Source organism: Pelodiscus sinensis, chromosome 8 (genome assembly GCF_052426305.1).
Source record: "Pelodiscus sinensis isolate ZL-2025 chromosome 8, ASM5242630v1, whole genome shotgun sequence".
NCBI classification, from domain to species: Eukaryota; Metazoa; Chordata; order Testudines; family Trionychidae; genus Pelodiscus; species Pelodiscus sinensis.
Genome location: NC_143059.1, coordinates 52,968,810 through 52,989,325, shown reverse-complemented (window position 1 = coordinate 52,989,325; position 20,516 = coordinate 52,968,810). Strand labels below are relative to the sequence as shown.

General features: G+C 46.7%; 1 protein-coding gene across 6 annotated transcripts in view; it reads right to left on the bottom strand.

The window, feature by feature from the left end:
* CTBP2 (C-terminal binding protein 2) overlaps positions 1 to 20,516 on the bottom strand; it is a 271,870-nt gene that overhangs the window by 9,722 nt on the left and 241,632 nt on the right. For 5 of the 6 annotated variants that reach the window (XM_006136115.5, XM_014580066.4, XM_014580068.4 and 2 more), the window contains 5 exons: positions 18,711 to 18,917; positions 10,632 to 10,846; positions 9,964 to 10,094; positions 7,869 to 7,996; positions 5,756 to 5,873 (listed from right to left, as the gene is read on the bottom strand). In XM_006136115.5, the coding sequence (XP_006136177.2) occupies positions 5,756 to 5,873; positions 7,869 to 7,996; positions 9,964 to 10,094; positions 10,632 to 10,846; positions 18,711 to 18,917 (799 nt within the window). Of the gene's footprint in view, positions 1 to 1,609; positions 1,730 to 5,755; positions 5,874 to 7,868; positions 7,997 to 9,963; positions 10,095 to 10,631; positions 10,847 to 18,710; positions 18,918 to 20,516 lie in introns of all 6 variants that reach the window. The other variant, XR_012905668.2, reaches the window with a different exon arrangement.

Below are 20,516 nucleotides of genomic sequence, written 5' to 3'. Positions count from 1 at the left end.
TTTAGCCTGCAGAATGGGTGTACCCTCATGAGGATCGTAAGAGGAGCAATATCTGCAGAGGTGGCATGATGCAGAACTGTGAAAGAGCACACAAGGACAAATACTTTGATCTTAGTATAAAGAATAGCAATGGGGGTAAACTGGCTGGAGATGACAGTCGCAGGGCTTATGGTGATAAACATGGAGGGCAGGTGGGGGTTTTTTGCAGTAGATGTGATGTGACAAACAAGGTCTGGATTAGAAATGGAGGGGACAGGACAGATGTTAGAAGGAAAAAAAGACAGATATGATTTCACCAGAGTGCCAGGGAGGAGAGAGGCAGCAAGTACAAAATCAGGGTTAGCTTAGCTAATGGAGAGTTGGTGGCACTCTCAACCATAACAGAAAGAGATGTAAATGGAAAGCAGAACTGATGCTGAGCTTGTGAAGGAAATGGGATAACCAAGAAAAATATGAGATGAGGCTGATGGAACAGGCTCTGGAAGGGAAGAGCTGAAACTAAGGCATCAAGGAATAACTACAGAACAGGAACAATGGCCAAGTATGAAGTCTTTTCCATCAGAGCAGTCACATGGAAAAGCTGAGTATATCATGAGAAAAGTGTAGAGGAGGGGAATGCAGACTACTAAATGACAACAAAGCTCAAGGAGACTGAGGAGGAAAAGTCCTGTGGCACCTTAGGGACTAAGAAATAAGAGAAAATCATGAGCTTTTGTCGGCCAAACATCTTCATCAGATGAATTGGCATGGAAATAACAAACCAGCTGAAGTTGATAGTACTTTTGGTATGAAGTAGAATGGGCAAAGGCCAAAGGAAAAGGGAGTGGGAGGAAATTTCAGAAGCAGGGTTAAACTTGCATTGAACTCTGAGATGAAAATGAGAAGGGAAGCAGATGGCTTGTTTTACCCCCACTGTCAGTTACAGTTTCTTAGTAGTACCTCTGGCACAAGGATCTTGACCCTTAATTACACTGTGCTAAAATGTTTTATTCATCTTGGCCACATTCTCCAAGTTATGGCTTCATGAGCAAAACCAAACTCACTCCCCCAACACATGCTGTAGACACACACGTGTTCCATCTCATTAAAATACCTGGTCTCTACTGCTAGACCTGAAAAATGCGCTCATAGTTTAAGTGGGCAAGCATACTCCAAAAGTGGCTGATCTACACTAATGAAAATATATTGTTAGCAATCTGTGCTGTACATCAGTTTAGAACAGTGGTCTCCAACCTATCTAAGCACAAGATCACTTTTTGAATTTAAGTGCAATCTCAGATCTACCTCAAACCCAATAACCCTTGCCCCGCCTCCTTTGTGCCTCTTCTCTGAGGCCCCGCCCCCCCTGCCCACTCCATCCTCCCTGCCTCCCTCACTTTCATAAGGCAGGGGCAGTGGGTTGGGGCACAGGCTCCGGTCTTGGATTAAGGGATATGGAGTGTGAGAGGGGCTCTGAGCTGAGCTTGGGGCAGGCCATTGCAGTGCCGGAGGGGGTTTTAGGTGAAGGCTCTGGGAGGGTGTTTGGATGCAGGGGTGCTTGGGGCTACGGGAGGGACTTGGGGTACAGGAGAGGGTTCATGGATACAGGCTCCGACTGGACACTGCTTACCTCAGGTGGCTCTTGGGTGGTGGTGCAGTGGGGCTAAGGCAGACTCGCCCTGGCCCTGCACCACTCCCAAAGGCAGCCAGCAAACTCCATCCCAAGTCCTGTTGTGCCCCTCACTCTGCTCTGTGGAGATAGAATACAGGGTGGGGGAGGGGGCACCTTGACATCAGCACCCCTCTTCTCCCTCCCATGCCCTGCAAGCGGGAGGTTCCCGGGGGTGGGGAAGGCAGCTCCAAGGCAAAGGGCAGGACTTGAACAGCAATAGGGGGAGGGGCAGCTGAAGCGCTGGCAGTTGATAGCCTCTTGGCCAAAGCTGTCAAGATCACCTGTCAGAGACTCCAAGATCTACCAGTAGATCCTGAACTATTGGTTGATGCCACTGCTTTAGAATCTAAATGTGTTACACAATAAGCAGTATGTGTGCTGCATACTATAAAAATACAATTTTAAACAGCGAAAGCAACAGCTTTAACCACAATACGCTGCATATCCTGCTAGGGCACATCCCAAGTGTAACATTCTGGCTACTTTTTGATGCTAAATTCTATATTCTCCACAGAGTCATGACTTCTTTTATAGCTGGCCCAAATAAAATGAGTCGCTCCAGGAAACAGTAGAATCTCGCTCAACATTTGTTTTGCACAGTGTATGACACCACTGTTGTTTGAACTGCCTCATTCACGCTTAATTATGAGCGTTTCATACAGAGTTGAAGAGCAGACCATTTTACTCCTTCATTTCCTCTCTCCTTTGATTGCTGCAGTGTAAGTTAGCGACACAACTGGCACTGGACATTTTACTGACAGTTATAACTGCATTTTCTTAAAATAATACAGAAATGAACTTTTTATGCCATTTTCTTTCTACAATTAAGCTGCAGTCCATAGTGGAATAGTATACAGCCTTGGCCAACAACTCAGTAGCAAAATGCCATTGTCAAATGCAAAGCAGCTCTAACAAGGCCATGATCTGGCCCCCACATGTGCATTTTTAAACTGGCTAAGGAGGTTTCTTAGTCCATGTGCTGTGGGAGGGCCCAGCGAAGTTAGGAGGATGTGTGTGCTAGAGTTAATCTCATTCTTCAGATACCTCCTTCCAGTCGATTTGCCCACTTGAAAAGGGACACTGTCAAACTGTATCGTAATAAAACACAGTAACCTTGGTTACTAAACCCAGCTTACACTGAAACTGGAAGCACTTTAAAAGCCTCATTTATTTTCTGCTATTCATGACATTTAATTACTTTTTTTTCATTTCTCTCAGTTTGGAAAAAGAAAATTGGGAATTTAGTTTCATTTTTCAGTTCTCATGCTTTACTGCTATGCTGCAGTATTCTGATTATCCACACTGCTGAGGAATGTCTATTAATTTAAAATAAACATTGAGACTTGGGATGGGAGGGGGGAGTGTCTTTTTTTTAAAAAATCATGACCTCAGGCAGGGGCACCATTTCAGATTTGGGTGGTGGTGGGTGATTGACCTGTGCATACCGTGATCAAGGGAGGGAGAGGTGTCTGTGAAAGCACTGGGGTGCAGACTGAGAACAGCGGTTTCAGCAGTGTTACTGAGCATGCTCAGTACAAGCCAACCACCAAACCTCCCTCCCCCACACGCATCATCTCTTATCAAGGTGCTACTGGATAACTACTTTTTTAGGAGACAACTTAGCAGTTAGCTGACAGGTGCACTATATCCAATTCCTAAAAAAAATAAATATTAGACCCACTTAGCTCTCACACTAACATAGTCTGACAACTTGTGGCAAGTCTCTTAAGGGACACTGGTTAGTCTTATCATTGTAATGTATATTCTTACTTTATTACTAACTCTGTGGAGAAAGAGAAACCCCATCAGGGCTTCTGGGCTCGCTCTCAGCTCTGGAAGGGGAGTGGGGTTTTAGTTACACCAAGGGGGCAGATACATTTCAGCTCTGTATAAGAACATCAGAATGACCATACTGGGTCAGACCAAAGGTCCTTGTAGCCCAGTAGCCTGTCTTCCAACAGTGGCCAGTGCCAGGTGCTTCAGAAGGAATAAACAGAAGAGACAATTGTCATGATACATCCCGTCGCCCATTCCCAGCTTCTGAACAAGGGACACCATCCCTGCCCATTCTGGCTAGCAGCCGCTGATGGACCTATCCCCCTTGAACTTATTTTATTCTTATTGGAACCTAGTTATAGTTTGGGCCTTTCCACCATCTCCTGGCAAAGAGTTCGTTCCACAAGTTGATTGTGAAAAATAATTTATTTTATTTGTTTTAAATCTGCTGCCTATAAATGTAATTGGGTCAGTTTCTTGTGTTATGTTAAGGAATAAATAACATTTCCTTATTCTACTTTTCCACACCGTTCATGATTTTCTAGACATCTAACATACTCCCCCTCCCACTCTTAAGTCATTTCTTTTCCAAGCTGTAAAGTCCCAGTCTTGTTAATCTCTCCTCATATGGAAGCTGTTCCTCACCCCAAATAATTTCTGATGCCCTTTCTGTACCTTTCCAAATACAATGTATCTTTTTTCAGATGGGTTGACGAGATCTGCATACAGTATTCAAGATGTGGGCATACAATGACTTTCTGTAGTGGCAATATGGTATTTTGTCTTATATTTTTCTTTCTTAATGATGTCCAATATTCTGTTAGCATTTTAGTTTGCCACTGCACATTGAACAGATGTTTTCAGAGAACTATCCACAATGATTCCAAGATATCTTTCTTGAGTGGAAATAGCTATTTTGTATTTATAGTTAGGGATTATATTTTTCCATGTGCATTACTTTGCACTTATCAATACTGAATTCCATCTGCCTTTGTGTTGCTCAACCACTCAATTTTGTGAAATCCCTTTGTAGCTCTTTGCAGCCAGCTTTGGATCAGTCTCTGTTCAGTACTTTTTCAAGAACATTTGGAAGTTTAACACAGTAATCCAAATGCAAAACCCAGAAGCACAACACTCATTCCTTCTTCCTTTGCCCCATCTATTAAGTGGAGCACCCAGCAATGTTTTCATGATCTAATGATCTTTCAATTACTGGAACGCCCAGCCTTTTGTTATTCTTAATCACCATGCCTTCCTCTTTTTAAAACAAACTCCCTACCCCAAAGGCAAAACTGCAAGCAGGTCAAACTCTGTTGCATTTAAGAACTGACTCTGGAGCCGGGACATGGGCTTTAAGCAGACCTCAAGTATGAAATGCAGGGGTCCAAACTTGAGATGTGGGGCTAGTCCCCTTCCTAGCCCCCCATAAATGACACCCTTGGCTTCAGGTCTTGTAGCTGCTTGTTTCTATACACCTAAAACCAAGACTCTAAAACCTCATGGAAACTGCTGGGCACGCAGCACTTGAAAATCTAGGTGCCTAAATATGGATTTAAAAGTCTAGTGTTAAGCCTCTTATCTTTGAAAATCTTGGCTAAGAATATGCTCCTTTAAAAAAAATCAGACTACTAATGTATAACATGATCTGCCTGGTGCTGATATTGGAAGCTATAGGGCAACATTTCTGAGTATTTCTCTCTCAAAATCCTGTGTGCTTGTGTTTTACTGTATCCTAAGCCTTTGTCTCAAGTTTAATCTTCCCCCCCTATAGACGCTCCCCTGGCACTCCAAACTCTCACTTTTTTCTCTGTGAATTAAAAGCACAGGCTACTTCCTGTACAGTGCCTATACTTTTATTTATAAATATTTCTGATTGATCCAGCCTCTGGTCCACAAAAGCTCCACAGCTCCTTATAGACTCGGGGGTATTTTTAGTAAGAATAATGCACTGAGTCTCAAATTTTCCATCAGCTTCTTAGGCTGTGGTGATAAGCATGGTATAAATGGCTAGATTAAACCGATTAGCCTGAGACTGCCTGAAGCCCTTCTACAGAAGTACAGAACAAATCTAGAGATTCTGTGTATGGCCTGTTTATGGAGATGCAACATCAGCAGTTCAACAGAATAAATGTGTAAAAACTAAGATTTCTATAGAATAAGTAACTGGAGCAGTGCTGTTAAACTCTATTGAATCACCACACACACAGATCCTCTACCTAGTCAAATCCACAGAGATTTCTTTTAGAAATAGTCACTAGCAGCCTTGTCACTGCATATGGAATTCCAGTCTGGGTGAAACAGCTGTGAAAATATTTTTTTCTGTCTTACCTGTATGTGGCACCATTGAGCTCTGGATGAAGTGCTTGCTGATCTATTACTGACCATGGAGCTGTTGTGACAAAGAATTCCTTGTTCACGCAGTTTCTTAGGCTTTCTGGGATGCGACCTGGAATATAGTTATTAAAGCTAAATAAGTGTTACGCCACTTATGGCCTTATCAGGATACAATGAGCTACTGTTTTCTGATTTCTACTGCAAAATGGAATAGTTAGGAGAACCCAGCAATGTTTCTGGAGCCAGAATAACAATTGAGCATAACGGGTTGCTGTACCACTACTGTAACATGACTTTCTGCAGATTTCAGAGATGTATGTAGGAAATGAGCCTCCAACCTTTTTAAGCACAAGATCACTTTTTGAATTTAAGTGCAATCCAAGAGCTACCTCAAATTTAAATACCCTTGCCCCGCCTCCCTCCCAGCCCTTCTCTGAAGCCCTGCCCCTGCTCACTCCATCCTCCCTCCCTTCTCCATCCTCACTCACTTTCACCAGGCTGGGCCAGAGGGTGCAAGCTCTGGTTTTGGATTAAGGGATCTGGAGTGTGAGAGGGGCTCTGAGCTGCTCTTGGGACAGGCAGCTGGGATGCAGGAGGGGGTTCTAGGTGCAGACTCTAGGAGGGTGTATGGATGCAGGGGTGCTTGGGGCTGGGGCAGAGAGCTGGAGGGTAGGAGGGAGTTCATGACTGACGTAGGAGTTTGGGATGTGGGCTCCAGCTGGGCACTCCTTACCTCAGATGGCTCCTAGGTGGTGATGCACTGGGACTAAGGCAGGCTCACCCCTGCCCTGGCCCTGGCCCACTCCCTAAAACAGCCAGCAAACTCCATCCCAAGTCCTGTAGTGCTCCCTCTCTGCTTTGTGGAGAAAGGAAAGAGTGGGAGGGGGCACCCTGACATCAATGTCCTTCCTCTCCCTCCCCTGCTCTGCCCAGGAAGCAGGAGGCTCCCCAGGGGGAGGGGCAGCTCCAAGGCAAAGGGCAAGAGGTGTGCACTGGGGGGAAGGGCTGCTGAAGTGCCGGCACTTGATAGCCTCCTGGGCAAACCAGTCAGGATCACCTGTGAGAGGCTTCAAGATCTACTACTTGATCACTATGGTGACCACTGCCATAAGGTAAATAACTTCCATTACCAGATGAAAAGTGAGGTGTCAAAGATTAGCTGTAATGTTACACACATCTGATGGGCCCAATTCTTGGGTCACATTCAGCTGTGCCTAAAAACAGACCCACAGTGTCAGGGTTTTGGACACAAGTGGCTTTGTGTTACCTTTGCAGCCCTCTGATCTAGGGGTAGCGGATTGCCAATTCAGTCTCCAGTACAACCTCATGCCTGCCCTAGGTTACATTGGCTGGTACGCTGCCCACACCAACTGTTACTGTGGCACCGCTGCCTTCTCTTCAATGCTAGGTGCCTGAAATGACTGGGTGGAATACAACTGTTCAAGACGCAAGTCCTCCTTGTTTAGGTGTGTGTTTCCTACTCCAAAAGTTGGAGGGAAGTTGGAGGCTGGATCTTGGCCATCTTTTTGCTATATGGGGCTTGGCTGGGACATACAGTTCTTTAGGGCTAAAATACCCAGAGGTCTTGTGACACCAAGGCCTTCTGGAAGTCAGCGCACAATTATTCTGATTTATCAGTGTCTGTGACATCAAAGGTTATTTTTCTGCAGTCCAGGCTTATTGCTTTAAAAGAGGCAATAATTAAAAGAGTCTGTGTCAGCCAGCTGGCCACGTGCTGCACTGTTCATAAACTTGCACTGTGTGTAGTATCAATAATAGCTATTGGCTGGCAGTGCTTTAGAAAGGTGGAGTAAGGATCATTTCTCGCCAATCAAATCATGAACCTCTCCTTGACACTTCCCTGGCCTGCATAATGGGGGGCAAATAATGCATACCTAATGGCCTAAGAGAGCTGGGGGAGCTTAGCACCTCTTTACACTGGGCCACATATAAGCTGTTCAAGGTAACAGCAACTCAATGGCAAAGCCAGGTTTCAGAACCAGGTCTCCTGGTTCCAAACTCCTTGTCCAATCCACTGACTCGTGCTACCTACTACAAAATAAAAGTAGGCTAAATAAAATACGCATGAGATAAAAGGGTTAGATACCTGTGATTGCACGACGAATTTCAGTAGCAGCAGCCTCTCTCATCTCTAGGGATGCCTGCTCACTGTACCAAGCAGTGTGTGGAGTACAAATTAAATTAGGAGCGTCTTTCAATGGGCCTTGAGCAAAACTATATAAATATGAAAAATTGGGGTGAAAGTTACAAATCACGAAAACATATTGGCCAGCTTCTTTCACATGCAAGCCACTGCTCTAGCCACATGATTTACAGGCACTGTAAATGTACTGAACGTGGAACAACATGCGCTTTCCATCTAGCCTAAAGCTGTTGAGTGGTGTCTGGCATTGGGGAAAGAGGTGCTGAAATACTGCTTTAGTGTTGGACTTCAAGGGGCATTTTGGACTTTGCATGAGTGCTGAAATATTTTACGCTCAGCAATTGTGAAGAAAAGAGCAGGTTGGTTTGACAAACCTGCTGGATGAGTGGTCTCAATGCTTCCATCACTTGTATTAATGAGGAGATAAATGGTTGGGCATCTCTCTAGCAGCAACTATCGTTCATCTGTCTCCAGCAGAGTGTCTCTTTTTCACATCGGACTAAAGGAGCAAAGCCACTAATGCTGGAGACTTAGACGGGACACTGCCAGGCTACTTAAACATTTGAGTTTGTAAGTTTACATAGAATTATTTGTATGTAAATAAAGAGAAAGCTTTCTCAAAACTGTCACCAGAACTCTGTCCACGATTTCCAGTAATAGTTTTCATTTACTTTTATAAACAAATGTTCTCCTTTCGCCTCTGCAGTGCAAACTTAGCAGATTTGTACTAGTGTTGGTTTATTTCACTGTGGAGTTGAGCATTCTTTGTAACGAAACACGACTTTTAACCTGACACAGTCCCTTTTCAACTTTGTTTCTAAACCAAAACTTTAAATTAGTAATGGTATCAAGACTTCTGTCGATTACTACCGTATATTCCGGCGTACAAGACGACCTCTGATGTTAAAAAACATCCCCCCAAAATCGGGGGTCGTCTTGTACGCCGGATGCACCACCGCCGGAGCCCCTCCGCGGCTTTGGAAAGCCTCGGGGGAAGCCGGCGGCGGGGCATCCCAGGCGCGCCTGGGATGCCCCGCCGCCGGCTTCCCCCGAGGCTTTCAAAGCCGCGGAGGGGCTCGGGCGGGCGGGCAGCCCATGCGCGCCTGGGATGCCCCCCCGCCGGCTTCCCCCGAGGCTTTCAAAGCCGCGGAGGGGCTCCGGCGGGGGGGCAGCCCATGCGCGCCTGGGATGCCCCGCCGCTGGCTTCCCCCGAGGCTTTCAAAGCCGCGGAGGGGCTCCGGCGGGGGGGCAGCCCATGCGCACCTGGGATGCCCCGCCGCCGGCTTCCCCCGAGGCTTTCAAAGCCGCGGAGGGGCTCCGGCGGGGGCGCAGCCCATGCGCGCCTGGGATGCCCCGCCGCCGGCTTCCCCCGAGGCTTTCAAAGCCGCGGAGGGGCTCGGGCGGGCGGGCAGCCCATGCGCGCCTGGGATGCCCCCCCGCCGGCTTCCCCCGAGGCTTTCAAAGCCGCGGAGGGGCTCCGGCGGGGGGGCAGCCCATGCGCGCCTGGGATGCCCCCCCGCCGGCTTCCCCCGAGGCTTTCAAAGCCGCGGAGGGGCTCCGGCGGGGGGGCAGCCCATGCGCGCCTGGGATGCCCCCCCGCCGGCTTCCCCCGAGGCTTTCAAAGCCTCGGAGGGGCTCCGGCGGGGGGGGGGGGGGGGCAGCCCAGGCGCTCCTGGCGGCTTTGCTCCCGGTGCCTCTGGTCTGCTGGGGACCATCTCCAGCAGACCAGGGACACCGGGAGCAAAGGAGGCGGAGGGGCGCTGGGGTATAAGATGAAACCCTATCTTTTAATTAAAAAGATAGGGGGTCGTCTTATACACCCAGTCGCCCTATACGCCGGAAAATACGGTACTTCTAGAAAAATGACTACTGTATTTTCTTATTCATAGCACTAGGAATTCTAGGTTCAACAGTCACAGGGCCCATTTGTGGGCACAGGGGCCAATGGGAATAGATATAAGCCCTCATCTAGCTGTAAGATGAAAAGTGAAGCTTTTTAATTAAAAAAAAAAATCCAAACCCGTAACCCATTGTTTACCTAAATGGCTCTGATTCATGCACGTCAAGTGCTGCTCCTCGTATCCTTCCTTCTTTCAGGGCTTGAGTTAAGGCTTTCTCATCCACAAGCCCGCCACGTGCTGTGTTTACTAGGAATGCTCCCTGCCTCATCTAATGGAAGCCAGGAGGAAAGGGGAGAATGTTCAATATAGTTATTCAATGACTCTTCACTTCTCACTACACGTACAGTAGGTAGCATCCTCTCCTACTGGCATCTTCCAAGCCACCACGCTGCTTGCAGAACTTCAGAACACTTTATATGGTAAATACAAGCAGATTTTCCTTGCTGAAAAGATTACCTCTAAACACACACATTTTGCATCCCTTCTAAGCGAGCAAGGAGGTTCTGGTGTTCATTTACTAACAAAGGCTTTTATTTAGAAAGCCTAAGCTCTATTTTGAAATGTCAAACAATATAAGTCCTGCTGTTTCTGTCTCTGCAACTGCATGAATGGGCTCTCTTACCTGGTAAAATGCTATCACCTGGTACACAATGGGAAAGAAATGGATGTAATTAACTACTCAAAGATAAAAATCACTGGTATCACTATGACAGCATTGGCTCCCTCCAGCGCTCAACAGTAATATGTTCTGGGTTTGCAGCAAGAACCATAAAATGATCTTTCTTTTAGAGAGAAGGTAATTTACCTGCTTAATCGTAAAGTCATTGATAAGGTGGTGATTATGTTCGTTAAGGTTACAGTGCAATGATACACAGTCGCTCTGATAGAGCAGGTCCTGGAGTGTGTAGACTCGCTGGACGCCTAGAGACCTTTCTATTCCATCCTGCAGGTATGGGTCGTAAAATATCACACTGAATCCAAATGCTTTGGCTCGAACTGCAACTGCTTGCGCAGTGCGACCTGTGTATAAAGGAAAAGAAGAGAGGAAAGTCAGATGTTGAGAGTTATATGGCTTGAGCTATGTGATGCTCAGCACAGACTCTATCCATTAATGTTCAGCAGGCAACAGATCCATTTACGGCCTCTATTGGCCTCCAAGTATTTTCTCTTGGTGCCACAGCAAATTCACTCAGTCTGCACCCATCCTGCATGCTCTCTTGCTTATTTATCATCTAATCTGTTTGTTTGAAGGGTGAGGCTTCTGGAAGAAAGAAGGATATGAGCAGGGACTAGAGCCAGGCAGGTGGCCCTGAAGTTTCCCAGCACCACTTCTCTTAATACACCTTCATACCCACTTACTGAAAGAGCTTTGGGTTCTTAGGATGCCTCAGAAAGTGAAATGTGGGCCTGAGCCTGCTCCCATTAGCTTCAATAGGCCCAGGTACTAAGCTCCAGGGCCTCTGCACATGGGTCAGGAACCTAAATACCTTTGAAGACTGGGCGCTATGGGTCTAGGCTAATATATTCCTGTTCGGAGGTGATGGGTGACCTGAGAAATGCGAAGGGAAAGCTAATGTTGTGGAAAGCATTTCTCCTTAAAGAGGCACGGTGTGTTCTGAGGATCTGAGCCAAAACAAGGGCTGGCGATTTCAATGGAAGCTTTGTAGCCGGGGCCTCGAAGCCCAACTCTGAAACGGAGACAGGCCAGCGATGTCCAATGCCACAAAAGGAATCTGATTCTGCACCCCAAAGGTGGGGATGATAAGACTTACTTCCTGCAAAAATTCATTAACCAAGGGCTGTAAAGTGCTTTGAGCAGGAAAATGGCTAAATATTATCACTATTAAACCCCTGCACTGCCCATTCTTCTTCCTCACCACAACCATGCCTATGCCAAACTTCAGTGTGCAGCAACCCTGACCCTGGGATTTTATCACTTCCATTAATTCTACCTTTGGCTTAAGAAAGAGCAAAAAAAGTAACCAAGTGTGTCATTCAATGCTCCTCTGTGCTGGTCACACAAACTACCAGCCTTTGAGTCCTCCCCTCCCTGCCGCAGCTGTGACATCTGTAAGCCTCTTTAATTCTCATGATCCACCATCTAGCTGTTGACATAGCTGAAGGTGAAACATTAACCATTTAGCACAGCATTCACCGGGCTAAAACTAGAATGTGCCTTTCCAATATCGACAGCAATTGGGGAGCTCATAAAGCATTAGCCATTTTTATTTAAAAGGACTCTCCCTAACGATCTGTGTGCCTGCAGCACTTGACTCTGAGGTCACATTTGCAGCTACAACCCTCCCAGGGTAGGACCACAGCCAGGCATTCTGTGTGTTCCCCGAGCATGCCAGGCCATGAGGGACGGTATTGAGAAATGAAATCCTTTATGAGGTGCTTTTGTTCAAGCAGACAATGCCCCCAAAAACCCACACAAAAATAAAGCCCTAGTGATAAGAGCAAACTTGTTTGCTGTAGGTTTTTTCTTCCCTACTCTTGCTGAATGGCTATTTAATTGGGCATGACTAAGACAACTGTCATGGTTTGGAAGCAAAGGTTTAATCAGGCTATTCTGATAAAGAGGGACAGCTGCAGTGCAATCAGCAGGTCATTATCCACAATGTCGTTCCTATTCAATGTCATTGCCTGGACTCAACTACCCAATTCCTACATCAATACATGCTCCTTCATTCCTCATTCGGCTGTCTGGCAATGTAAAGAAAGCCAAATAACCAGGCACTGTCCATTCATGTTGAAGTACTCATTAGAATCAGGTCTGTGAGGCCTTGCTGCGACTGACTGAAAAGCTGCCCTTACCTGACTACTGCATACAAAGCATCCCCTGTCTACAGACCTGGCCCATTCTGCCACACAGCTAAGTGCTATCACTATCATTGGAAAGCCCACTCTTGGCTGGTGCTGAAGGGCTCCATTTGAAGGTGTTGGCATTCCAGTGAGTGACTGTTGGAGCTTTTCTCCTCCCTCCAGCAGCAAGCGGTAGGCATGGGCCTGTGGCTACAGGAATAGGCCCTGAGTATGTTATGATGCTAGGAAAATGGGAGAAGTTTCCAGACTGACTGCAGCCATTCAGTGTATCTTTTTTGATACAGCATATGACAAGGGCCAGGGCTCATGTCTGAGTATTTTGTTAACCCAACAACATTGCGTCTCATTCACCTCTCATGCAGCATTACCAAAGTGACTGGTATGACAGCAAGGTTGCAATTAGCTCATTGTCCAAAATACAAATGATAATGGGGCTAGCCTAGCTCAGTGCTCTGGATGAGGACTATTTATGCTGGGGGGGGGGGCATATAATATGAAGCGCATGCGCACATTGGCTCTGGTATGAGAACAAAAGAAATACCACACGGTGGCAGACCAATAGCCCACCTAGCCCACTAGCCACCAGTGGCTAGCAATGTTCCCTCTAATTTTTTCATCCAACTGTGGAATCAATTTTGTTGTGTGCACTGAGGCATATGCGGATGTGCACCACCAGTAGAAACACATGATGCCGGCTGTGTGGGCTCTGCTAATCAGCTAGGTGGCATTTGAATGTCTTTTGAATGGCTACCCAAGAGCTCAGCTTACAGGGAATGCTGGACTGGCCAGTGTCACATGCTTTAGAAAGAATTAACAGAACAGGGCAATTATTGAGAGATCCACTCCCCTGTCATCCAACCCCAGCTTCCGGCAGTTAATGACTTAGGACACCCAGGACATGGGGTTGCATCCTTAATCACCTTAACTAATAGGTCTATCGCTGGCTATCTTCCACTAATTCATCTAATTCTTTTTTTGAACCCAGTTATTTAGGCCATCACAATATCCCCAGCAACGTGTTCCATAGGTTGGTTGTGCATTGTACAAAGTACTTCCTTTTGCTTGTTTTAAACCTGTTGCCTATTAATTTCATTGGCTGACGCTGAGTTTTCGTGGACTTTGTTCTTCACTTGTGCCACCCAATTCAGAATTTTATAGACTGTATCATTTGCCCCCTTAGTCACCTCTTTTCCAAGCTGAAAAGCCCCAGTCTTTTTAACCTCACTGTATGGAAGCTGTTCTACCCCAATACTAATTTTTGTTGCCTTTCTCGGTATCTTTTCCATTTCTATTACATCTTTTTTGAGGTGGCATGACCAGACTGTACACTGTTTAAGATGTGGACATACCATGGATTTATTATGTGGCATTATGATATTTTTCTGACTTATTATTTCTCTTTCTTAATGGTTCCTAACATTGTTAGGTTTTTTTTTTTTTGACTGCTGTTACATATTGAGCTGATGTTCTCAGAGAATTATCCACAATGACTTCAAGATCTCCTTCTTAAATGGAAACAGCTAATTTAGACCCCATCATTTTGGGCAGTTAGGATTACGTTTTCTGCTGTGCATTTCTTTGCATTTATCAGCACTGAATTTCTTCTGACATTCTGTTGCCCAGCAGCTTCTTGTTTTGGGATCCCCCATCTACAGATCGTCATCTCAGAAGAGCATCACAGCAACCCTGGGGCAAGTTTTCTGGTGGATTTTCTGACAGTTTTCAAATGCTTAACCATGGCCATGTCTGAAAATGTTTCAATTCCAGTTGTGTTCGCAAAGAAATGAATGTAACAACAATCACTGCCAAGCTACGACCAATAGCTTTTCTCCTCCTTCCCTGCCCACGTTCCGCCTTTTGTTTATTGAGATTGCTTTGTTTCCTTAGGGTCAGGCAGCCTGGGGGAGGAGGGTTGCTTTTCTCCAGAAGTGAGCAGTTTCCACACAGCCTAACAATGTGGCAAGTGGTCAGGTAAAACGGTGCAAGCATTCTACTTTCATGCAACACAGAGGCAGCAGCTCTGTCCCCCAGGTGGCCCCTGGCTCCAGGCAACACAGCTATTTTTAGAGTTGTGGCTGTACCCTGATATGATTACTTTCAGGTATCCATTAAATCATTTGGGTTTGACAAATTAGCGTTTTCCTACTAACCTGGTTTGTCTTTCCTGCTCTTCTCCTGAGTCAAGAGGACACACTTCCTGTCACAGAAATGCCAGTCTTAGGGAACATGGCACCCTGGGCAACCTTGCATTTTGGCACCCATTCTTTGAGAACAGCAGTATGAGGTGCAAGGAGCAAGGACTAGCCTCTGGCCTCCAAGCCTGGCTGGGCTGCACAGGGAGGAATTTCTGAGCCTGTGAGCTACCCGACTACCTAGCAAGAGTTCAGTGGGTTCCTGGCCACTGCCTGTGTCTGTGGGAAGTGGGGATACAGGGACTGGGCCTCTGGTGACCCCTGCACCTCCCTGCTAGGCTGGCAGCTCTTTGCAGCATCGCCCACCCCTGCTCTGCTGGGCAGGGGCTGCATCCCTGGGCTTGCCTCCACTCACCCCTGCACTGGTAGATCCAGGCCTACCAGCTTATGGTACTCAGACAGTGCCCCCCTGGCCACAGTGCCCTGAGCAGCCCCGTAGCACCTGTAGGGCTAGCCCAGCAAGAGGGCAATCATCTGTGGCTCCTACAGACCCAGCAGTACTTGAAGTCACCAGGGCTGAACGCTCTACACATGCACCGGAGTTCAAGCTCAGCATCAGTTTATATGACAACTGGCGACCCCAGTGAGCTAGGTGCTGTGTAAAATCCCTGAAAGAGCTTGCACTCTATACAGAGGACAGAAAAGGAATGCATGGGTGGGAAAAGGTCTTGCCCAGCGTTACACAGCAGGTCAGTGGCAGAGCTGGGAATGGGATCCAGAGCTCCTGACTCCCGGGCCAGTACCCTAGCCACTGGCCAATGCTGCCTTAAAGGGAGGCAGACTAACAAGTCCTCTCACACTTGTACAGTTCAGTCTTCAGCATCCGAGAATAAAGAGGGAGAGCAGAGCCCAAGGGCAGAAGGATCTGGGCAGGAGAGGGAGTCGCTGTTTGCAGGGAAAGAAAATGGAAGAATGACACCATTACATTAAGGTCTGGTGTTAGCTTTGTAGCCAGTACTTTTTTCTATTTTTAATGCAGGATTTTTTCAGTACGATAGCAAGACAGTCAGGGTCTGAGCACAGGGCTAGGCGCTAGGGCCTCCTGAGCTGGAATCCCAGCTGCGTGACCTGGGCAACTTGTTATTCTCTTTCCCCAGTGACTAGAATGCACGATGCTGACCTACCTGCATCGCAGAGGTACTGGCAGGATTCATTAGTAATAGGCCCTGATGAGGAACAGCATCACACAAAGACTATATGTTGTTAGAATAGACCTTAAGACTGTCACCCTTGTACTCTAACCACTGGACCATACTTCCTTGCTGGCGGTCAATGCCTGGCCTACTGCTCGACATGCAGGGAGACATGGTCGTGTGTGACATACACCAGCAATGTCTTACAGTACGCCAGCCCCCAAACATCAGTAACACAGCACAGCCAAACTCCTCCCCTGTGGCAGGGAGTGTCAGAGCCCTGCCTCCGGCTTTCAAGGCTCACAACGCAGCACTGCAAACAGCCAGGTAGATGTTTGATGTAGATGTTGGCCGAGAGTCTGGGCTCTGAGACGACCTCCTCCCCTCCAGCGGCTGGGTGTCTGAACCTCGGCTCCGGCCCGAGCCCAAATGTCTCCCCTACTGCTTTTTAGCCCCACAGCACGAGCCTCGTGGTCCCGAGTCTGTGGAGTCAGGCGCTAAGACTTGGTGCTGCAGGGTTTTTCTGTAGCTGTGCTCACAGGTTCTCGTCAGGTCACCCCAGCTTTAAAGCATCTTTAATGCACATTCGCTACACCTGGTAAACGATGAGCCCCGATGCCCGTTATCTGTGCTACTTTCACTCCACTGCAAGCCAGATTCTGGCTGGGCTTTATACAGACTTCCCACTCCTCTGCAACAGCCAGGAATTTCCCTTACCCACTAGTGGCCAGGGATTGGGCTTTGCTCCCCAAATGGGCTGGCCAGAGCAAGGGGGTCTTCAGGGGCAGGAACTGAACCTGGAACCTCTGGCTCTAAAAGCGTGACCAATGGTTCCAAAAGCGTGACCAACGCCTGCTTGAACTAGAAGACTCAACTGTCAGCCAAGGCTGCAGCAGGCCCAGCCACTGCTAGAGAGGAAGAGAACACCACACTACCTGATTGTTAGTTACCTGTGGGCGGGGAATTGTAATCTTCTCCGAGGAGCCAGCGAGGTCTCTGCAGTGCCTCCCTGGTGTGGCTCCTCGGGGACAGCAGCACAGATTCACATACAGGCGTATTCATGGAAGGGTTCAGGGCATGGCCAAGGCAGTGCTTGTGAAGAAAATCATCGCTAGCCAGAGGACATAGATTTGTAGTAAAGATTCACGGTCACACTCCAGAGCTTCACTCTGGAGGCAAGATACAGCCTGTAACGGCTGCCAGTATGTGTGGTGAATCCTTTGGAGAAACTGGCAAAGGGCGCGAGGACACTAGAGGCTCATTAACAATACTGAGGAGCCGGGACCCCCCCCAAAGTCCCTGCAGCCTTGGCAAGCGGCTTCCTTTTCAGCTGGGGTAACAGTTCTGAATAGGAAACGAACTGGATTCTTGGCTGGACAATCAGGGCACATGCGTTCTGTTCTTACATAACTATACCAGCTTAGAAAGGCCATTAAATGGAGGGAACCCATAGCATGACTGCAGTTACCTCAGTACGGAACAGCTCAGCTTGGTCCAGTGAATGTAGCAACATGAGCCACGCAGATACAAAAGATCTAAGCCAGGCAAGGGGAACCTTAAGGTAGCAGGGGGCCACCAAATCCATTCAAACCCTATGATAGGCTAGCAGGAGGAGAAGGAAGAAGAGAACTGGGAAGTGAGCCTGCCCAGCATTCATGCTGCATTATTCACTCCTCTGCCATGGGACTGGTCCCAGCTTCCCCCTCCTCCCACATCTACTGTGGCCCTGAGACCACCACATCACCTGCCTTGAGCTGGAGTGTGGGGAGCCAAATAAAATTATCTGTTTAGTGGGATTCAGCCCTCAGGTGACCACTTGCCCATCCCCGCTCTTAGGCCTGAGAGGAGTCGTACTCCATGGTTACATAAGAACATTACTTAATAGCCACTGATGGACTTAACCTCCATGAATTTATCTAGCTCTTTTTTGAACCCTGTTCAAGTCCTAGTCTTCACAATGTCCTCTGGCAAGGAGTTCCACAGGTTGACTGTGCACTGAGTGAAGAAAAACTTCCTTTTGTTTGTTTTAAACTTGCTACCTATTAATTTCATTTGGTGACCCCTCGTTCTTATGTTATGGGAACAAGTAAATAAGTTTTTCTTATTCACTTTTTCCATACCAGTCATAATTTTATAAACCTCTATCATATCTCCCCTTAGTCTCCTCTTTTCTAAGCTGAAAAGTTCAAGTCTTTTTAATCTTTCTTCACATGGAACCTATTCCAAACCCCTAATAATTTTTGTTGCCCTATTGTGAACCTTTTCCAATGCAAATATATATTTTTTGAGATGAGGCGACCACATCTGTACACTGTATTTAAGATGTGGGTGTACCATGGTTTTATATAGATGCAACAAGATGTTCTCTTTCTTATTCTCAATCCCTTTTTAAATGAATCCTAACATTCTGTTTGCTTTTTTGACTATTGCTGCATACTGAGTGGATGTTTTCAGAGAGTTATCCACAATGACTTCAAGATCTCTCTCTTGAGTAGTTGTAGCTAAATTAGCCCCCGTCATATTGTATGTGTAGCTGGGATTATGTTTTCCATTGTGCATTACTTTACATTTATCAACATTAAATTTCATTTGCCACTTTGTTGCCCAATCACTTAGTTTGGTGAGATCTTTTTGAAGCTCTTCAGAGTCTGCTTGGGTTGAGACTCCATCAGATCACCGTAAAAGCAAACGGTTTTGTTTAGGGTATTCTGTCCCCCAACGTTGCCAACCTACCAAATCCAATGAGGCCGAGAGTTTCTCCTCGGATCCGAGCCGCTCCCGAGGCCACCTCCCGTATCTGTTCCACACTCTGCACCCGGGTCCCTTCCCTCAGTGCTTGATACAGCCAAGTGTTCCGTCTGTAGAGGTTTAGGACATGGCATATGGTGGAATCTGCTGTCTCTTCCACAGCTGCAGATGGGATATTGCAGACAGCAATCCCTGAAGAAGGGGAAAAAATAATCATTATCTTAGAGCTGCGTGATCTAGTCACCAAAATGCCAGCAAATCCCCAGGCTTCTCACTAATGAAACAGTTTATGATTATAGCCATGAAACTGAGCTGAAACATTTCTATGCTCTTTGACACCATCTGCAGACCACTTCCCAACCCAGCATGCAAGGAGGCCTGCTCAAAATTACATGATGTGGCAAACTCCCGGTATCACCTTGGAATTGTACCGCTGGATGCTGCTTCTCAAAGCACCTAACTCACAGCTGCAGCCGGCAGCAGGAACACTATACTTAAGAAATATGATTGACACACTGACTCAGGCAAGCAGGCCTGCTAGGCAGATAGCCAAACTCTATACTGCCCAAGGTAGATTTTTTTCACAGGTTTTAAGCTAAAAACTAAAGACACCTTTTTCAGAAAAGACTCCCTTTATTTTAAGCAATCCCAACTGCTAATAACAAATCCTATTTTGATTCTTACAAAACAGGATTTTCCCCAATGAAACAATTATAATTTCTTTTCCAATGTAACACCAGCAGCGGTTATTACAAGAATGTTACGGATTTGTTTTCTTTAGCTGTCTATAACATTTTACTGTATTAATTTTCTACAACAAAGGAGCTAAGTAGTTCCAAAGCATGCGAGTCCCAGCCAGGCCTGTTGCTCCTTCACAACAGCTGGTTTTCAGAAGCTGCAATGAGACTGCTTTCACCTCTGCTGCATTTCTGTACAGATGCACGCATCCAGCCACGCACAAACAACTACATTGGTGAGACCTCCTCACCGTGCCATGGCAGGGCAGCAATACTGGCCAGTGCAGCTGGTAATTCTTTGAGACAAAATTCAACCTCTGTCTTTAGTCGAGGCTGTTATGACATTGTGGCAGAGTGCTGTGTGAGAAGGATGGGGTTTCTTGAGACTTCTGGTTTAACTTCCACAACCAGATCGAGGGGAGATTGAGGGTGATTTCTCAGTGTCTGATAGGAGTCACCCTATCTCTGGAGTCCTGCCCGGATGACATGCCCTTCAGGCTCTTAAAAATACTTCTGAAGAAATGTCTGCATCTGAGATGCACTAAGGGGGTCTGATTTTTTTTACAAAAAATTCCCAGGGCAGCCTGCCCTTGCCATACCAAGAGTCCGACCTACCATTTCCCATTGCACTTGCTGAACTCTCAGTAATAGGAAAACAGTATAAACATGCACTGAGTCCCTCTGAAAAGCACACATGTTTTCTACACATCCGTTTCTCTCCTGGGTTATAAGTCATGAGAAATACTTAAATGGGAACACAGAGAGATCTCCCAACCCTTCTCTTCCTCTCTGCAGTGAGTCTTGGGACACAGGATCACCCCCGGCCAAAGGAGAACATTTTTGCATTAGTCCTTTTTTTTTCTCTCCCTACAAGAGATCAACAACCATTTGGGGTAACATTTTTGAAAGTGTCCAAGTGGTTTAGGAGCCTATGACTCATTGAAAGTCATTGACATTTAGGTTGCTAAAAGCCCAAGGCCCAGATCCTCCAAGGTATTTCAGCAGCTAACTCACAATGAAATCAAATTAGGCACCTAAATGCCTTTGAGGGTCT